Source organism: Erigeron canadensis, chromosome 4, assembly GCF_010389155.1.
Source record: "Erigeron canadensis isolate Cc75 chromosome 4, C_canadensis_v1, whole genome shotgun sequence".
Lineage (NCBI taxonomy): Eukaryota > Viridiplantae > Streptophyta > Magnoliopsida > Asterales > Asteraceae > Erigeron > Erigeron canadensis.
In genome coordinates, this window is record NC_057764.1 from 1,196,012 (window position 1) to 1,215,800 (window position 19,789).

Here is a 19,789-nt window from a genome sequence, read left to right on the forward strand (position 1 = left end):
AGGTCAAAGAATTTTAGGTTATAAGAAACTAATACATCTTCCTTCCAGGCTTCATAAGAAACCATTCACTCTTGTAGGAAAGTTTTTGTATTCTGCAATATAGTGATATGTTGCCAGTAAAATGGTCTTGAAACCAAGTAAAAGAATATTCATGGAACACAAAAAAGTAGTCATTGGTGAAGTTAACCAGCATTGTGCCAATATCCTTATTTGCCACAGCAAAATATTTACATGGAATAACAAGTTAGCAACTACTTTCGAACTTCTTCCATATTCAGCAACTTATGAGAAGTATGTGGCTATGTGCCTTAAATGAAATTTTAAGTAGAGTGTTATTTCTAGTAATTAGTTGTGTAAAAATTAAAGAATTGAGAAGTACAGGAAAACACATCAGGAGAAAGATACATAAAACTGTAGAAAACAAGAAACAAAATACAAAGGTGATGGTATGAAAATTACTTTCAGATGTATATAATTTTTAACGAATTGATGACACCTTTATGCACTCAAATTCCGTCACCTTATAAGGTTGGTTAGCAAAACAAATACTTCTATTTCATTGGGGATCCTAAAACCAAACCCTATTTGCTTCTACGTAAAAAATACGATAAAAAGCACTTTTTTCTTACAAGAAATGAAACATCTAGTACACACCTCTTCTGTAACAAAGCTAACCTGCAAAATGTACAAGAACATGAAGCGAGGAACACCTCCCCGGTCAATACATACCCTTGAAAACGGGATTTGTTCGGCATATGCTTGCCCCATATTCTTCATACTCTGCTTTTGTATGGCAAGCCTGTCCACAGTAGCAAACAAAATTAGGAGGTACTTCACACTGACTGTTGGAACTAATGTTTGAATAAATAGAGTCTGTACTAGCTGAGTATCCGCTTATTAAGGAGTCAAAGTCAAAGAAACCATTGTCATCTAAGGTTAATCTAATTACCCATTCTTCTATTCTAGTTTAGAGACTTAAACTCCCATTTCATCAAACGTCTCTCTTTTTCTTTCACACAAGTCCTTTTAGATCAACCTACCTTTATGTTACCTAACAAATCAGAATATGTCGAACGCTCAAAAGTCAAAACATCTAATTGTATGATTACAACCTCAGGGAGAAAAGGTATATCCAAACATTAACTTCTACAGTCATGGGCAGAACCACGTAAACACCGGGGAGGGTGCTGGCCCCCCAAGATTCTAAGAAATTATTGTAATTACATAGGTTTTTAGAAATTGCAAGGTTGCTTAAAGTTACATGCAGTTAATCTTTGTCAAACAAAAAGGGGTATGGTTTCAAATCCCATTAACATTGCCTTTTACTTTTGGAACTTACACTAGAATTAGATAATAAACATAGTTTTACGGATGTAATATATCTAAACAGTATGCATATCCTAAATTTAGCTTCTAGCACTATGCTTAAAACTATTTTATAGTCGATTTTGTTTAATTATATGATTATATATTATTTCATCATAGAAAGTTTATTAATAAATAATCATAAAGTTGTGACTTGAGGGCATAGGATTCAATCCAGCCACAGGTTCTCCCAATGGCTACCTTGTTTAACCATTTTAATCAGAACTGCTGATTTGGTTATGATTATTCCTTGGCTCCTTGCCACATAAGATACTTTCAATACTCCCATCCAAACACCATTTTAGCCCAAGGCACAGAAAAAAGGATGTTTGGGTGTCTTTCGGAAAGTGATGAATGCAAAGGGAATAACTGATTGAGTAGGGAAGATCACATACATAAAAGCGGAGAAACAAAATTTAGATGCTAAGAGATACTGAATCCATTATGGCTAAAATGGAATTTAAAAAAAAAAAATGATCACCACGCTCCATTTCCATTAAAAAAAGAAATAAAGAATACCGTAAAAAACTCTGGTGTGGATGCAAGTACAGAGCCTCCAAACCATACAGCATATCTCTGGATGGGATGACTGACAACATTAACTTCAACTGGCTGTGCCTGAAAACAAAACAAACATCAGTTGCTTCCCTGTTACATTTAACGATACCAGAGTAGAAGTGGCAATATGGGAGGGTCCGTAACAAGTCAAAACAGATCATTTTGGTATTAGTTATTGTTCAACTTTTAAAATACTTATAAACAAACAGCATGCTAAATATGTTCGCAAAATAGATATTATTACAGTAATAACTCAGTTTCTTAAATAATGTGATATGATACGTTGTATGCATTATGAATACAATGGGTATAAATTTCTCTCTACGTTATAGTCATAATGCCGTGACTTGCTGGATAAGCATGCTTACTTTTACTTCATTACTATGTCGTGTGCTAGCTGCAAGAACACGAGCATCCACGATCTTCTTTGTATCACGTTGCAGTCTTCGTTGAAAGTCTTTGAACATGGTTGACCCTCCAGACAACACTACATTCTGAAATAAATGTTAAAAGGATTAGCTTAGGAATTAGGACAGAACAACTGCCTGCATACTAACAGCAAACAAATCAGTCGATTCTTTAGAAAGCAGTAAAAGAAAGTAAGTTCTGATGAAGGAATAGCGTAAATCCCCACGGAACAGGTGAGGCAAAATGGGTCTAAAATCGTGAAGTGCCTGTTACACAAACAACCTCTGCACCTCCTAGAGTACTTTACACAATATTTCATATTACTATTACTATAATAAAATCATTATTCTAAATTTTTAATCATATTAGATGCATTAACTATTAATATTAAAAACTATGAGAATAAACAAAGAAGTGTGTTCGGGTCAACTTGACCTACTTTAACTCATACTAAAAAATTGCCAATTTCAACCAGTACCTGCTCCGCCGTGTTACCGCACTGAGAGTTGATTTTTGTTATGCAAAATTGTAATTATACTTTTCTTAATTTTAAAAGGTATTTAAGTATGAGCAATCCAATTTGTGGGATAGATCTAGTGGAAACAGCAGTGGAATAAATTGTCTACCTTGTATAGCGCCCTTCTTGTATCAATTGGTGCAGACTGAATACACTTGTCTATTACATCAGGTAAAGGGGTTGTAAAGTCACAGCTGTATATCTCTGGATTAAAGAAAATCTGCACAACAGAATATAGCAACTTATTAACCCATTTTCAATGAAGGCAATTACACATAGATCCACACAAATATCACATATATTTATAGATTGTCCACTATGCGACTAGAACCCTCAACCTGTTAGTTGATGGTCACCACATATACCACCATGACCAAGGCTCATGGGTATAAAACTATAAACAATTAGAAACGAAAAAATCATAAAACTTTAAAGAAGAACCTGCTTCCTTATTTCAAATTTTTTTTATCTTTTACAAGAAGATCGAAGCACACACAAACATACCTCAGGACCAAGAAATCGTTCATAACCAACATCACATGAGTACGGTGCCCCAGTCTTGGGTTTAATACCTCTCCACTGTTTGATGTACTTAGCGGGTTCTTTGTCATGCTTATTGTACTCCTGTGAAATTAAAGAAATAAAATCCAGTCATAAAAGCTTAAATTAAGCCTTTTAAATAGACCGATGGTTAAAAGATACAGGTGGCAAGATGGGTAGGTTGGGCAATGGTTACTTTTCAGTACAGATTAAAACATGTCGGTTAGGGTTAACCTGCAAAATCGGTTTATCCTTTTTTCTTAAACAATTTTGCATTAATTATAACTACAAGAACAAGACACGTATTACAACTTTATTAGATAAAATGATTTATCAGGCTACACACATTTAAGGGGGTCTTTCAGCTAGCGTTTTTCTTTGAGATATTTGAAAGAAACACAACCAAAATTAACTCATTAATACGTTATTGGGCCGAAATAAATCTCCCTGAACAATTTGCCAAAGTTCACAAAGGCAACTACCTTGACAATGTCTGCACATGTGTAGCAATAAGTCTCCTTGATTTTCCGAGCTACTTCAAGTGAATCTTCAGGAGGAACATGCTCTCCTCTTTCCTGCATAACCCAACATCAACAAAAGAATTAACTCAACTAATTAAGCTTGCAAAACCAAAACGAAGATGTAAATTAAAATTAGCGTACCCGCATGAGCTGTTGGACGAATAGAGTAACATCTTTTCCTGAAATTGGTAACGACTTAATGCTGCTCCCAATAACATAACCTTCTGCAACAGGTACAACATGAGTGGCCCCGTCTCCAACATCTACTACAACACCTGTCATCTCACACTATGCACATGTATAGGATAATGTAAAAGGTTGTTTGTACCATAAAAATATATGATTCAATGTAATGAACAGATAACAAGCAACATAACAGCCGAACAGGAAGAAAAAATGTTGATCATTTATGTATGCATGGACCAGTCAATAAAACTGTCAACTTTCTTTATGTACCTAGCTTCATTAACTTGTCTGATTGTTATGCTTTACGTATAGATGCCACTTCATTGCACTTAAGTACAAATAATTTGCTAGCATGAAGACTGACAAAGTGATAATTCATTAAATACTTGATATCCCTTGAAGTATCACATCATTAATTACTTAAGTAACAAACCCTTGACGCTAATTTAAGTGTTAGCCAGCCATACTCAACTTTCGCATTTCCGTAACTTTATCAACTTTTTTCAACACATGTGCCTAAGGATGATCCTACAGCCTTAGACTTCGTAATGAACATCGCACTGAAGAATAATAAATGCACTTCCTTGATAATAATAGTCATAACAACTAACCTTAGATGTGGTGTACCCCGCAGCAAGAGCAAGTACTGGCTGCACTGCAATATAAAGCCCAGGAACATTAAATGTCTCAAACATAATCTCACCAGTATACTCTCGACTTTCTGGTGGAGTCAGTGGACTCTCGGTCAATAAAAAGTAATGGTCTTCTGGATCACACCGCAAGTAATTGAAAATACACTGCTGCCAAAACCGTTCCATTGCATCCCAATTCTCCACTTGCCCGTGTTTAATTGGGTAAGTTAGATTATAACTACCACTACTTCTGGATTTAGATATAGCTTCTTCCCCAATAAAAAAATCAAGATCAGCCATCACACCGGCGCTATGCTGCGCCAGCCAGCTACTACTGCTCTTATTAGAGTTACGGTTTGGCTGTGTTATAAACGATTCGTTAACTGCAACAACTGTCGGAGCAATAAAACACGGTTCCACATTACCTGCAAAACCCATTTTTGTATACCTGCATTACCATCACCAAAGGTTATAAAAAATAATTTTATGTTTAAGTGTTTTTAAAGATACCCAACTTCACACGAAACGACTATTGTCTTCATGCTACTTTAAACTTATATTTTCATAAATCAACTTCAAACCTTTTCATCATGTAACCATTAGTTTATGTTAATGTGGCAGCCATATAAGGTACCATGTCATACCATGTCAGATATATCACACCATGAAGAAACAGAAAGCTTAAGGCTTAAATAATTACTAAATGAATCTAACTTCACCCGAAAACCTGCTGTATGTGTCATATTTTTTTTCTTTCACTTTTTTGAACGGCAAATCTACTCTACTCCTAAACTATCCCAAATAATCCTAAAGTACCCATTGCCAAGGATTGAACCATCGACTTCATCCCAAAAGGCAAGAGCCTCCGCCAAGTGAGCTAACCCCACATTGGCATGTCTCCTACTTTAAAACTTGTCATTATATGTATCGAACTTTAGGTTATCGCTATCGCATTTATCCGACTCCATCTTCTGGTAGCGTGGCAACCAAGTAACTAAATTATAAGAGGTCGGATACATACAATAGCAGAAGGTTTAAAATAAGCAATGTATTATTTTGAAGACATTTAATCAAACAAGTAATGTGCATAAATATAAATGAATCTAATTCAAGCACTTCATCAAACACTTGGTGATCAATAAAAAATAAGTATTTAGATATAAATAATAATGAGAATTAACGATATAATAATAAGTGGAAATTACCCGGTGCCATTATCGATGACAACAGCAGGTCGAGATGTGGAAGGATCCATTATTATAATGAAAAAAAACGTATTGAAATTTATTATATATATGAGAAAATAAAAGAAAGAAATGGAAATTAATGAAGTGAAAATGGATCTGAAGTGGTGAGGAGGAGGATGATCATTTTAATAAGGGTTTGGGGGCGAATTCGATTGTAAGCGAAAGCGCCAATTCAACAACTATAACCGACCCCAGTCCCAGTGTGATTGCTAATGATCGAAATGAATATATCAAAATTAGGGGCATCTTTGTGTTTTTTAATCATGACTTAACATGTTTTTTTGTTTAACAAGTAAAAAAATAAACCCGATTTAATAAATTAAATATTTTTTTATTAAATCATGACTTAATTTAAATTAAATCTCAAATAAACATCACCTTTATCACAGTTAAATTTTATTATAATTGATAATATTATATAAAAAATAAACAATACTTTAAGCTTTGAATTTATGTAATATTTTTAGTTAAAATCTTTAAAAAAATTTGCATAAACTACTTTTAACACTTTATTTTTAAATATATCAATTAATTTTTTAAATCAATTACTTTCCCGTACTTTTCATTATAGCTCAATGGTTGAGCACCAGCTTTACATGCTAGTAGTCTTGAGTTCGAGGCATAAGAATGATATATTACGGAATTTCACAATAAAGTCCTCCAGTGGAACAGGTTTGAGTCTTACAGGGGAGGGCATAGTTTTATCCCAATTAAATGTCGTGCCTTCGGACGGTTTAGTTGGAAGTTTCACCTCCTACTAGGTATTGAGGGTGAGAAGGCTCTTTCGCGCGGACCTGGTTAAGACAACGTAAGCTAGATCTCCGGTGGCGAACAAATGATCCACACACCTTTCAAAAAAAAAAACTTTACATCAAATAATCTACACCACTCGCATCACCCCAATCACCACATTGTTGTTGTCACAACCACCACTGCATTGCACAGTACCGTGCTACTTTATATATATATATAATATATATATATATATTATTTATATATAGTTAAGAAAAATTGATAAATACGATAAGTATATAACTACTTTATACACCTTAAATATAATTTAAAGCAGTGTTGTGAAACTCGGTCGACACAACCGATACAGCCGAGTCGGATCGTGTATCGGCTGATGATGTTTGGTTTAGTTTTGTATTTAAATTTATAATGTTGTACAAGTAACTATTTTAAAACAAACCACACTAACGAGCAGAGAACCCGGTCAATGTAGTATAGTCTAGTGATAAGCTACAGGATCGTTCACACGGACGTGTTGTGTTACCTAATCTAGTAATATGTGTACTTCTAGTTGTTTTGGGGGTTTGTGACTAATTTCTAAATAACTAATACTTTAAAGTAAATAAATAGCCGCAACCGCTTATTCAGAGAGAGGCTAGGTCTGAAAATAGTTTGAGAAAAGCTAATAACAGCAGTTAAATTAAAATACTTGTTTGGTATCTCCGATCTCATGGTACGGCCAAATACTATCCTACTGGTTTGCTAGTCTGTTGGAAACTTTATCACGGCTCAGATTCTCGTTAGATTTCGTTTGCCTAATTAATAGTGTTGTCGCTAGACCCACACTACCCTATAAACAAATTCTCGCTAGATTCATTGTTTAAGCATTAATGATCTAAAGTTTGTGTTACTAATTCATCTTTTAATTACCCAGCTCTTAAGCCATGGCTAGATATAATTCTCTCCAGCGACCACAATGCTCGTTTCCAAGTCAAAGGATCACGTCTGACATTGCTAAGCTTTATGTTCAATTCATCCTAGTTACTATGGTTCTGGATCCCTTAGTTATAAGTGAGTCACTTTTTACTTCTAGTTATAGACCGACTAGTCGTTTTCCGTCCTAGCATATTAGTCCTAGTGTATGATCATAGACAACCATCAGAATTAAACTAATATGTTCAGATATAAAACCAATAGCAACATGAATTACTAATAAACATGGATCTACGATAAACAGTAAAACACACTCCAACAAAATCTAAACAAACATAGTAAAACAATAAGCGTCTACATGATCACATCGATCCAAACAAGTATTCAACCTACTAGCCTAGCATTATTAGAGGAATAACAAAGTATGTGAAGATAAAAGACATTGTTTGATAATATAAGTAAATAAAAGATAAAAGATCTAGACCAAGAATGAAGATCGGAAGGCGTTAGAAGCTCCAAAACCTCCTTGGAATCTGCAAAGTCGATCTAGGGTTGTTGTTGGGCAGCTAGAGCTGCTGAATCGGCTCTCTCCTAGGGTTTTGAGGGTTAGTTCGGCTTACATAGAGGTGAAAGTCGGTTGTTGAACTGGGTCGACCAGCGGCGCTGGTCCTGGGCTTCACTGGGCTAGTGGCGCTAGTGACATGAGAAGTGGCGCTGGTTGTTGGCCAGCGGCGCTGGTGACTCCTGCTGAAGCTTTCGCATCTTCGTTTGGCTCTCGAATCACTTCCTTGTGTCTTGTAATCTTCATAGGCTTCCTTCTTGAGTCACTTCATGTCATTTACCCTCTCTCACATCTTCCGTGAACCTGTATAATCATACGTTCATTAAGTACCAATAGTTCTGGAATAATAATATATTTAAGCATTGAATTGAAGCCTTTCGATAGGGGTTTTTTTTATCACAAAATGGACGCTCATCAGTTGACCCGACGATACGAGTTTGGCCCGGTCTAAAAATCGGTAAGGGTTCCAGACTCGGGTCAACTTGGTCAAGACTTGGTTGCATCGGTCAAGACTCAGTTGTATCAGTCAAGACTCCGTTGTATCGAATCGGATCAACCAAAGTTAAACTTTTTTTTTCTTTTTTTTAAAGCTTTTATCAGTTATGTTAGTGTTTCTAGATAATTATGTTTAGGTTGAAAAATTTATGTTATGTTTAACTTTGAAGTTTTATATATATTATTTTTTTATTTTTTTTACATATAATTTCAAAAACTATTATTTTATACATAAAAAACTCACTATTAACCGAATCAATTCCGAATTCCGCAACCTTGATTTTAAGGTTGTAATTTGTAGAACCCTAAAGTTAATACTACTTTGGTTTTGTTTTTATCAAATTTTGAGACTTTCGATCGAGTAATTTGAATCGGCCGAAGGTTTGAAACGTTTGTCTTTCCACCATATTGCACCCTTTTTGTTTAACGCGCAAGATTTACGTGAACATTGTTTACATATATCCAGTAATATTATACAGTATTATATTTACATAAATTTGTTTATATGTAAACAAATTTGTATATATGTATCATTTACGTATGAATATACAGAGTATCAACTTGTCAAGTTATAACTTCAATGTTTTCATAATTTTTCCAAGTCATAAAGTTTTCACATAAACTTTTACGGTCATGTAAATTATAATACGAAAGAAAAACAATAACTAATTTCAAATGGGCTTCAACAAAAATATAAGACACAAAACAATCGTGTATGCATGTGTTGTTGTTGATAATATATATACATATTAGAGAAATTTCCACACATTATGGCGGCGACTGATGGTGATGGCGGTGGCTAATTGGTGGTGGTAGCAACGACGTCGACATCGAGTAGTGTAGATAATTGAAGTATGTGTAACTGATATAAAAGGGTATTGTAAATATTCTAAGAGAAGCCATCTGGGTTACAACCTAGTGGCCTCCTGCCCTCCAAAAATGACTTGGTGGGAATACCACCCAGGTTTGAATCTCTGCAAAATCATATTCCACTAGCCAAGTTTTTTGGGATCTCACATCCAGGCAACGTTGCAGGGTCATTAATTTGAGAAAAAAAAAAATTTCTCTACGGGGCTAAGAGGTTCCTAGGTATTTATATTTTTCTTATTTATATTAAGAGATAAAGTATCTATATAATTATTAAAAAAGTAGTAAACCAAGCTTTTTAAAGACATCTTCAAAACTAAACCTATACTAAAAAGTTGCCACATAGGATTTTACATACATGGCATCTCTATAATTTTTTTGACAATATTTATATATCTTTAATCAAATTAAATATTAAATACAAGAATAACTTATTACTTTAAAGTTAAATACAGTAAATATTAAATAAATAAATGAAACTATATAATACAAGATTAACAATGGAAATCCTGTTACTTTAAAAAAAAAAAAGCATCGTACGTGTATGAGGAAAAATATGCAATATTGGAAGTTATATCATGAAATCTCAAGAATATAGAGAATTATATATTTCAAGTTTTAGTAGTTGATATTGTTTACAAATTGCATTAATATAAAAACTATATATTTGTTTATCGAATTTTTATGTATTATTTTGAATGCTTGAAGAACGAGCAACACACCATGGAATTGTAGCAAAAGTATTTAAGATCAATCTAAACCAACAATTTGAAACTCTTTCTTGACATAGTTTTATTATCTATATACATAATAAAACAATAAGAATCCAAGCTTGATAAAACTATTATAAATATAATTGCATAACCATAAGTTTATTGAGTATGTTGCCTTTTGTTGATAATATTATTAATCTTTTACATTTTATATGAGTAACGAGTGAGAATGACTTGGTATGATTTGAAACTTTTTGTTTACTAGCTTTATCACTATTTGTGATTTGCAAGTGATTGTTGTTTACCAATCCTAGGATGGAGTCACAAAGAAAAAAAATCGGAATACAAGTGATTGTCGTTAATGTTTCTTTTTTTTTATTTATCTTATGAATTTTGTATAATTTAGAAATATCTACCAATTGGTTATGTATAATATGGTGATATAACAATAAAAACAACAAAACATCATGAACCAATCATGAATACATGTACATCTGAACTTTTATTTTTAAGTATTTTTGGACACTAATTATAACAGCTCGCGCATCGCGCGGGTAAAATAGCTAGGATTAAAACAGTAAGACTCCTGGTCTTCTAAAGCATTCTTTCAACTTAATGCTAGCTTTAAAAATTGTCATATAGGATTTTGTCTTACGTGACATCTTCATAACTTTTTTACTATATTTATCTTAAATTAAATACATTACTAAATTTTAAATATATAGAAACTATATACATACAATATTTAAAAAATAAGTTACGTACGCAAATAAAAAAAGAAGCACCCTTTGTTTGAAAATTTAGATCCACTAGATCTAAATTTGGTAAACATATTTGACAAACTGTTTATGGATTGTGATCATTCACATATATGCTATATACAACGTAAAATTCATGAATATCCTTATTTGATAATATTTGCTTAAAACATATAATGTGTATATAATTTTTGGCATAACCATTCAAAGACCCACGAGTTATGATCATTTATTCATCACCTTGAATCATAAGTTTAATATATTATAAGCAATTTACCGAAAACTGAAAGCAAACCGTCCGTGGTTTTACAGATTGTACACTTAATGGTAGTCGAAGCGGGCAACCATTGTGTTGTATATATCCACGAACATCATCATCCCTTAACTCAACCGTAGAAACCCCATTTAGGCTTCACCTATTAGTATTGGTATGTTATACATTTATACCATCTTTTTATGGTTTATAATTTAATACTCATGAATATGTTTATTAATTAAGTTTGTGATAATACATCAATTTTAAATTACCACATAGGATTTTATCCTATTTGGCATCTTCATACATTTTTCATAATATTTATCTTATAATACTTCTTCTCAAACCAATATAATTTATTTTATTAAATATAATATAAAAATATTAAATCAAAACTAAATACATAAGATATAAAAAAAAAAATCAAAACTCATATTAAATTAAGAATATAAAGTTGTCCAACACAATTGTGTTGTTTCTCTCCTTCGTTCTCTTGGCGGAAACACATAAAATAAAGTAATCAAATTGATTGTTATTCTAACCACAAAACAAAGTCTATAATATAATGATAATAACAATAGTTACTTGAGCTTTACAAATGGGTTTTGGATTAACGGAGATAAAATACTTTATTTCTTAATTGTATTTAGGATTATTAAGGGTGTGTAATCACCAAAGTAGATTAAATGACTATGATATCGATTGTGATGTCAGAAAAGATAAAAGCTGATCAGAATGTTCAAGGATTTAACCATGAAGGCATGAACTATAACATAATTGATTTCCACAAGATAAACATGTAGATTAACTATTTACTAATGCATAAAATAACTTTTTAATTAGTCGCGCATCGCGCGGGGTAAAATACCTAGTATGATATGTAAAAATAGTAAGAGGAATAATATGAGTTTTTTCCATATAAAATAAAATCTAAAATTAAGTAATATAGATATGTATGTATAAAGTATGCATGCATTAAAATAACTATAGTACTCGCATAATGCGGCGACGAGCAACGACGATGATCTGATGGTAAGGACGACCGGTAGTGATGTCGGCAACGTTGGCGGTGACGTCAATGATGTAGGTCGATGTAAATGTAATTAATGTAAAGGCGGTAATAGAGATTTTTTAAGAGGATTTAAGGTGTAAAATTAGTTTATTAAAGACAATTGAGTAATTTTCATAATTAGTAAAGAAGGGGTTCATTAAGGGTAAAATGGTTAACTTCAAACTTTTCAACAAGATGGTATAATTTTTATTAGGTAATAAAGAAAATTTATAAGTATAGGTTAGTTGCATCGTCTCTATAAAATCAAATTATAAATGCAGGATTTTGATATTTTGAATACACACAATAATTAACATTACTTACGTATCTTATCTTAATCTTAATCTTAATATATACTTGATGTGTATTTTCTAGTCTTAAATTTATAAACACGAAATACCTAGCTACTGACTACTACACACTAGCGAGCAGTGAACCCGTTCGTATGCAATATAGTTGACTTGGTAAACCGAGGTCGAACTCAAGGACTTATTAAGCAATTGTTACAATAAAGTGATTCAGATTAAAAAGGGGGTTTTGTGGCCGAATTGCCACGTTGCAAAAGTTAGTAAGAAAAGTCAGTAATCCCGTAGGATTAATCGCAAGAGAATATTTGGTTGTTGAATCTTAACAAAGATTTAAAAAGAACACCTACTTGGATCAGCTCACATGCTAATCATCGGGTCTAAATATTACTTGCATTTGTTGAACGACTTAGAAGGTAGACAAGATGAACTCCCGTTATACTTGAAACTTTAATTGTTTTAGATATGATTATTGCTCCCGCACTTAATTTCTACTCAAAACAATTAAGCATTAAGAACCTAAGTTGATTTAATGATTTAATCTTTAAAAGCTTTCTCCTGAACTGCTTATTCGCCTAATTAGATCCATCTATCATAAGCGTTGACTCACTCGAAATGAATTTAACTGTTTAAAATCTTTATCGTTGGTTTCTCCCGAACTCCAACGATTTTAGGTTAATTATAGACCGATTAACCGTTTCATAAATCAATTGACAATGACATAGATTTCTCATGAACTTCTAATTACAATTATCAATCAATTAATATAAAAGTTGAAAACAATATTTAAATCCAAATAAATATGGATCTTCAATTAAACATATAAACCTTGTTCAACACTTACAAGCAACATTAATTCGACCCTATGACATGATTACTACCCAAGCGGGTACAAGAGATTTAGCTACTCATAATTAAAATACAAGAACAAACGAAAAGAGAAGAAATCATATTATACCAAAATGATTGAAGATAATCCGGTAGCAATGATGATTACAATCCAAAGCTGAAAAGAGATAAAACCCTAACAACTTGTTTGCTCCAAAAGCCTCTAACTATGAGAAAACTAAAGAACTTTTATGCAAAAATTCGTCCTCAAAAACTGAACCCTGATCGTCTATGTATACAAAAACAGCGTGTAACGGCCGTTAGTGGGCTAACTGACCATTAGTTTTCTTCTTCCTTGTAACGGCCGTTACTCTAGTAACTGGTCGTTACTCCAGTAACTGCAAGTTAGTACAGTAACTGCAAGTTACAGGTGAAACCCAACTATATAACGCCCGTTACAATAGTAATGGCCGTTACAACTTCCAGATTTCGTTTTCTTCGTCTTTCGCTTGATTCAACCGAAACCTTCTCCCGTTTCTTCCATAACTCATCAAAATCAACGTTTAATCAATTTCCAACCTGAAAACACTTAACACACCCTCAAAGCATCGAAAGTTGGATATAAAACTATAAAAATAACGAATAATTGGTTCTAAAATCACGTGGGAAATGGTATAAAAAATGACACATCAATACTATAAGACAATTGAATTAATGACTTATTGACCAATCACGTCGCTCGATTTCATTAAATTGACTCCCGCTTATGGCATCATTTAGTTTAATTATGAATTATAATTTTTAATAATCGTTATACAAGTATATTATTATATTAGTATTTATGTTAAAATTTTTAGAAAAAGTCTCGTTAATTTACATTTTTTATTTTTATTAGTAATTTACACTTTTTAGGCCTAAATACTTAATTTATATTTATTACAATTTTCTGTCATCAACTTAAGAAGCTTGGTTTTTAAATTTTTTTTTATCATTTAATTAATTAAATGTTTCAACACATTAAATGTTGTATACAAAACAATATTTCAAAACATGAAATACAATATATGAGTTCGTATATTATTTTAAGTTTGTTTTTACTTACATTTTTTAGATTTAAATTTATATATTAAATAATTTATCTTATCTTTAAAATGTTGTAAACAATTTGTGTCAGTTGACTAGGATAATGCTACATTTTTCTTTTTTTTTTCTTTCCTTTTTTTAATTTTATTTTATACTAAACAAAAATATTTTAACAAAGTACAATAATATAGATATTAAAAAAAACATAAATACAAGTCCATGTGAGTAGATCTTTTACGCAGATTATGAGCTATTTTAAAGCAAATTGTATACAACTAGTAATATATCTACAATTGTGATTTAAAAATAAAAGTATAATACTTCTGTAACACCCCAATAATTTTAAGGTAATAAATTAACCCTTTTTGTAGTTTTGACATTAAAATAAGTTCCTAGTATTTTGTTTTTGGATATGGGGTTAATTTAGTTGGAACTTTAGCGGATAGCGGGTAAACTTACCCACAAAAGTGTGAGGGGGCGTGGCATATGATATGTCCATTTGTATATACGTTCCCATATCGTTTCTAAGTTGTTTTAAGCTTAATTATGTGCAAATTACATGTATATTCGATGCTTTGATGGTATTGTTAGTGATTCCAGGCTTAGAACAGGTACATTGGTTAGAAATGCCATTTGGAAGGTTAAAAGATGCATTAGGATGGTTCTTGGACGAGCACGAGTGAAGACGAGTTGAAAAATGCAAGTTTCGTGAGTTCTGAAGCTATATGCGGCGCACGAAAACAAGGAATTTTGATCAGGGAATTTGGCAAAAGTTACTGTGCGGCGCACAGGAGAGCTATGTGCCGCATATCTGGCGCCCAAAATAAGGAAAGTGGTTTTTGTGCGTCGCACAAACTAGGTCGGCAAAAGGGTTTTTGAGATTTTACTATAAATACAAGACCAAAACCCTCCCATTCGATATACATTCACTTCCAGTCGATTTTAGGGTTCTTTGAGGCAATATTCAACAGCTTTTTCGTCCATCAAGATCTAAGGGTTGCTCGTGAGTTTCAAGGCATTCAAACGTCGATTTTTTTAGCTTTTCATTCTCTTTCACACTTTGGTACAAGATGTTTACTATTTCTTTAACTATTTGTGACTTATTTATGATTATGTCTAGCTAAATAACTTCATCATCCACTGAGATGAATTAACAAATTGAATAATGGTTGCATAATCTTTTGAATTCAAGTTGATTGTTAAACGTTTTGTCGTAATCTTAATGTTTTGAGTTCTTGTGCTCTTATCTACTATTTTGTTGATAATGTATGAATGATTTAGATGTATCTAAGTTTAGGAGTACATTGTTCTAGTTAATTGGGTACAATTAATAGGTGTTAGCTTGTGGTAAAAAGACAATAAACAACAATTAGATAATAGAATTCAAAGTGTTAATGGTTTGGTAAAATCAATAGACAAGATTGTTTACAATAACAATACAAATTCGTCAATCTAGTAGGTCTTGATAGGGAAGGTGGTCACCGGAACTTAGGGGTCGAAAGATTGGTTAATGGGTCGGATAGGGTAATAAGCTAGGTGCGCAACTAGTGAGTTCTTTGTTCTACCTCGTTATAAAATCAATAAGTTGAATTGGTTTTAACATAGATGCAACTTAAATAATGTGTGTCATGGAGTCGAAGTGGATGATCTTTTAATTCTATTTGATATACGACAATTCTCTTTTCGATAAATTCTTCGGATCTTCTAACTCTTTCAATCAACTAACTTTTTAATATAAAAACCAAGATGACGTGGTGTCTTTAAAAAACCAAACTCTTTTTAGCTACTTAAAACTCGCTAGCTCTTTGTAGTCTCTGTGGAACGAACCTGAACTTACTTTGGTCTATATTGCATACGGACGGGTCCACTGCCCGATTGTGTGTGGTATCTGATTCGGAGTATTTCTAGTATTTAAATTTAACTCGATTTTCACACATCAAGTTTTTGGCGCCGCTGCTGGGGACTAATTTTAGAGTTTTAGTTTGAGATTTCATAGTGGATCCTTTCTTGTACTCACGTGCATGAGAGTTACTTGTTTTCTTAGGTTAATTTTCGATTTTTAGTCTAAATTTTCTGTTTTGTTTTGTTTGTGTAACCTGGTGTGTTTTATGGTTTTTCTTTGTTTGTGTTTTCAGGTTGTTTCCTAGTTGATGACAAGGGCTGCTAGTGTACCACTAGTAAGTCCTCAATCTAATCCGGGAAAGACGAAGAGACGTGGGAAGAACGACAAACTTGAGATGATAGTTTACCCACACCAACAGAGACAATGATTGTCGGTATTAAACCAAAAACGACAAACTTGAGATGAGTGGTCAACATTTGGAGGCATATTAGCGCAGGGATTGTCTTTTCAGCTTCAAGATTTACCTTCAAGAGTTGGATAAGCATTGATCGAGCAGATACTCCCGTGAAAAAACTTCGGATTGGATGCCCAAATACATGCTCCTCGATACTGTTCTCCACGATATTATACATTTCTTGATCAGGTGCATTTGGTGGGAACTTTAGACCTGTGCGTTTCCCGAAGTATATCAGAATCAATTTCTTGCCATCTTTTGGATTCCATTATTTCCTTGTCAATGTTACTGCCCCTGTACCCCTCCAAAAGTGCATCTCTTATGACCTTAAACGCTTGCATTACATTGTCCCTCAAAAACCAAACTGTTGATTCTTTTGTCTTGAGAACCCAGTTGTTAATAATGCCCGAAAGTCTACTATCTCGCAGAAGCCAGATCGAAACAACCGAAATTCCAATAGCCCCAAAAGTGTAGTGCATCCTTCGCCGAGATTTTATCTTCGTCATTAGTAAGCAACAGAGATATAAATTTGTCTAGATTGTTTTCATTTGATAAAATCACATGAACAACATCCGTAAGTTGATCATCATCAAGACAGTCAATGTTGTAGTGTTATTGTTGCTAATATTGTTTTGAAAACTTGTTGAAATTAATAATGGTGTAATTATAGTGTATAAACTTATAAACTTTTCAAGTTCAAATGGCAGTTGCACTGATCATCTAAATTTGAAACCTATCACTTTCCTCTCATCATTTTTGGATCTGTATAAAACCCATCAACAAAAACTATAAAACTAGAAATTTAAAATTATAAAGGGAATTATAATAAACAATAGAGAACTTATGTGTACATCACTACTTAAAATAGAAAGATATATATGAGTATGATAGCAAAAACAGAATGAGATTTGATGGGTTTTAGATATACCTCGAGAGAAGATATAAAAGAAGGCAAGAGCAAATATTAAAGCAATAAATAAAGATGGGAAAATAAAGACAAGATGAAGAGGGGACCATCCTATAAGTTGAAGAAAGGGGGGTGTTGGGAGCATGCGCCTTATTTTGTGATGACTAAAATTGATGATGTGAGGGATGTTGATATCATTTAAGATTTCTCCTTAAAGGTAAAAAGAGTCATATGTTCGCACAATACGAACAATGATAATAGGGGCACCGGTGGTGGTGGCGGCGACGACGGGGGCAATGATGGTGAATGTAAAAGTAATTGATGTTAGATGAGGTAGTGTAGTTATTTTAGGAATAAAAAAAGTGAAAAAAGGGATTAAGGTCTTTTTTATCTAAAATTTTTCAAGTCATTTTGGGTCTGATTTGGATCAAATTTTTTTAATTCATGGGTGTAATTACTAGTTTACCTTTTCGTTGTATTTTCGAGTTTAAATAAAAGAAAATATATGATAAGAATGAATAGGGAAAGAAAATAATAGTAAAAAAAGGATTAATCACTGGAAGACCAATGTACTTTTCCTTTTGTACATGGTTGCTTAATAAACTAAAATATTGATGTATATCACCCACAAACTTATAAATTTTGTACATGGTTGGCCAAAACTACCTGTAATAGTCGGTTACACTCTATTGAGCTGACGTGGCAGTAGCTGGTCATGATGTTGCAGCTTACCTGTTAAACGTACTTTTTCTTTTGTACATGGTTGCCCAATAAACTTTTTAAATTGATGTGTATACCCACAAACTTGTAAACTTTGTACATGGTTGACCCAAAACACCTGTTATAACCGGTAGAAATGGTGAAAATGTTTTTCTTATTATTAACATTAACAATATGGATATTTAGTCTGTATTAATAAATCCAACATTTTTCACCAAATACAGACGTGGTCTCATTTTTATTAACTCAACAACCACAATATGAAATAGATGTGGTTGGTTGTTTCATCCCGCCGTTTGTTTCATCACCGGATAAAACAGTCCGTCATGTCTCTTTCATCTATTAGTTTTTTTATTTAAAAAAAAACGAGACCATTGTGAAGAATGTTAGTTTATTAAGATCCATGTCATCGGTATAATATACACCTAATATTCATATTATTAATTTAAATAATAAGAGAAGTTTTGGTCAATCATGTATAATGCACACTTAGTATCCATATTATTAATTTAACGGTGCTTTTGGTCACCATATACAAAATTTACAAGTTTGTTGATGATAACATTAATAAAAAAAGTAAATTGGACAACCATGTACAAAAGAAAAAATACATTTAAATCGTAAGCTGCTATGTCATGACCAGCTAAATTGTCACGTCAGCTCAATAAAGTGAAACCGACTATAGCAGGTCGTTTTGGTTAACCATGTACAAAAATTATAAGTTTGTGGGTGATACACATCAATATTTTAATTTATTGGGCAACCATGTACAAAAGGAAAAATACATTGATCTTCCAGTGATTAATCCCTAAAGAAACTTATATATTAATATAAAGCATTCTTGAGTTCAAAGTAAAATCAACGAAGAGAAAAGAAAATAGAGAATTAAATGTATTATTGAGTTAGAAGGGAAAGAAAAAAAATAGGAAAAAAGTTATAATTTTACGTTAAATGTATCATCAAAAACCATAAATATGATATATAATTATCTCGTATAAAAGTTATTTATTCTTTTTTAACTTTCAGCTCTTTTTAGACTAATACCTATGTAGTTAACCTTTTTTTTTTCTTTCTATTTTCAACTCTTTATAGACTATTACCACAACTGAGTAGTCTCTTTTTGTCCATTTTTCTCTTTTTGTGGACTAATTTCGCCCCATTTCACCATCACTCCAAACACGGTCTATATTTTATATACATAAAAAATGAATCCGACAAATGTTACAATACAAACACAATGGTGTGTGCTTGTGTGACGCATCGAGAATCTGGCATGAGCTTCATGATGATACAATGGTGTGTGCTTGT

At 32.6% G+C, this 19,789-nt stretch overlaps 1 protein-coding gene across 1 annotated transcript; it reads right to left on the reverse strand.

Annotated features, from left to right (window-relative positions):
• Nucleotides 1-444: 444 nt before the first annotated feature.
• On the reverse strand, nt 445-6,198 carry LOC122596102 (actin-related protein 3). The gene is made up of 9 exons (XM_043768622.1): nt 5,933-6,198; nt 4,707-5,175; nt 4,051-4,197; nt 3,871-3,963; nt 3,353-3,472; nt 2,958-3,068; nt 2,292-2,417; nt 1,885-1,983; nt 445-799 (listed from the first exon to the last, which is right to left on the reverse strand). Exons 1-9 carry the CDS (start codon nt 5,980-5,982, stop codon nt 719-721), a joined length of 1,296 nt encoding a protein of 431 aa, XP_043624557.1. The 5' UTR covers nt 5,983-6,198; the 3' UTR covers nt 445-718.
• Between the last annotated feature and the right edge of the window lie 13,591 nt (nt 6,199-19,789).